This window comes from Eucyclogobius newberryi, unplaced genomic scaffold (assembly GCF_026437365.1).
Source record: "Eucyclogobius newberryi isolate DKJ021-1_F unplaced genomic scaffold, fEucNew1.0.hap1 SCAF_33, whole genome shotgun sequence".
Classification (NCBI taxonomy): domain Eukaryota; kingdom Metazoa; phylum Chordata; class Actinopteri; order Gobiiformes; family Gobiidae; genus Eucyclogobius; species Eucyclogobius newberryi.
In genome coordinates this window covers 636,000-637,405 of record NW_027315979.1, presented here as the reverse complement: position 1 = coordinate 637,405, position 1,406 = coordinate 636,000, and the positions used below count along the sequence as shown (strand labels likewise).

The 1,406-nt window shown below is 52.5% G+C and overlaps 1 protein-coding gene across 1 annotated transcript in view; it reads right to left on the bottom strand.

The window, feature by feature from the left end:
* myog (myogenin) overlaps nt 1-1,029 on the bottom strand; it is a 14,204-nt gene extending 13,175 nt beyond the window's left edge. Inside the window, exons 1-2 of the mRNA XM_072461888.1 lie at nt 843-1,029; nt 18-463 (exon numbers count right to left, since the gene is read on the bottom strand). Coding sequence (XP_072317989.1) covers nt 18-463; nt 843-930 — 534 coding nt within the window. The 5' untranslated portion in view covers nt 931-1,029. The remainder of the gene's footprint in view (nt 1-17; nt 464-842) is intronic.
* Between the last annotated feature and the right edge of the window lie 377 nt (nt 1,030-1,406).

The window sequence follows — 1,406 nt, the reverse complement described above, 5'->3', positions numbered from 1 at the left end:
TCGTGTCCTGTACTTACTCTGGGCTGCGCTTGGCTTTGTCTGTAGTGGATTCCTTGCTGCCCCGCCTCATTTTCCTGCTGGTTCAGGGATGACACAAGCGCCTGCAACCGCTCAATGTACTGGATGGCGCTTCTCAAAATCTCCACCTTGGGCAGCCGCTGGTTGGGGTTCATCAGCGTACTCCTCTTCAAAGCATCGAACGCTTCATTCACTTTCTTCAGGCGGCGTTTCTCCCTCAAAGTGGCCGCTCGGCGCCGGTCCATGGTGACGGTTTTGCGCTTGCAGAGCTTGCAGGCCCAGGGCAGGCACTGTCCCGGGCAGTGAGGCGCGTTGCTGTCGGAATGAGGAGGCGACAGGCTGCTGTTTGGAGACGGCTTGTCCTCCACCACCTGGGACACGCCGCTCGGACCACACAAGCCCATCATAGCGCTCCGATCCTGGAAGCCGGTCTGGTCGTAGCCCCCTGGAACCAGAGGTGGATGTCAGGACTTTTCTGTTCTTTTCACCATTAAAGAGTTCACCACATTCGCTTCTAGCTTGAACCTTTTAGCTTCCATCATTCAGTTTAGGTTGGGTTCAGTTTAGTTTATGTCGGGGCCGACATACAAACACATTAATCTAATAAAAAAGATGATTTGTGTCGCCAGATTTCAGAATTTCAGGCTTAATCAGCAATAATAATGCTTAAAAATCAACGGGATCATTTCAGAAACAACTAGATTTAATGTAAAACTAATAGAAACTCACCCAAAAACTCGAAATAAGTTTGTTTCTGAAACTGGTCACACATCGTTGGTATTGTCAAAAAAAGCACACATATTCCCACAATGCACCATTCCTACCTGGAAGTCTGGATTGGTAGAAGTTATCGTTCCCTTCGTAAAATCGCTGGTCGGGGAAGAAATACGGATTGGTCTCGAAAAGCTCCATGATTGTCAAACTCTGGTGCGACGGAATAAAGAGTTTAGTTGAAAAGCCGGAGCAAGAGCAGCGCTGCAGCTCCTGGTGTCGTGTGAAGTGGACGTGAGCAGAACAACTGCTCCGGATCGTCTGGACTGGCATTTAAACCCCGAGGATCACGGGGTTAAAATTAGACCCAGTTCAGGAGAAACCTGAGCTCGCGTTTAGCTGTTGTGGCTCATCCACACGAGTTTTACTGCTGCTGCTGCTGCTGCTGCTGCTGCTGCTGGTGCTGCTGCTGCTGCTGGTGCTGCTGGTGCTGCTGCTGCTGCTGGTGCTGCTGCTGCTGCTGCTGCTGCTGGTGCTGCTGGTGCTGCTGGTGCTGCTGCTGCTGCTGGTGCTGGTGCTGGTGCTGCTGCTGGTGCTGCTGCTGCTGCTGCTGCTGCTGGTGCTGGTGCTGCTGCTGCTGCTGCTGCTGCTGCTGCTGGTGCTGGTGCTGCTGGTGC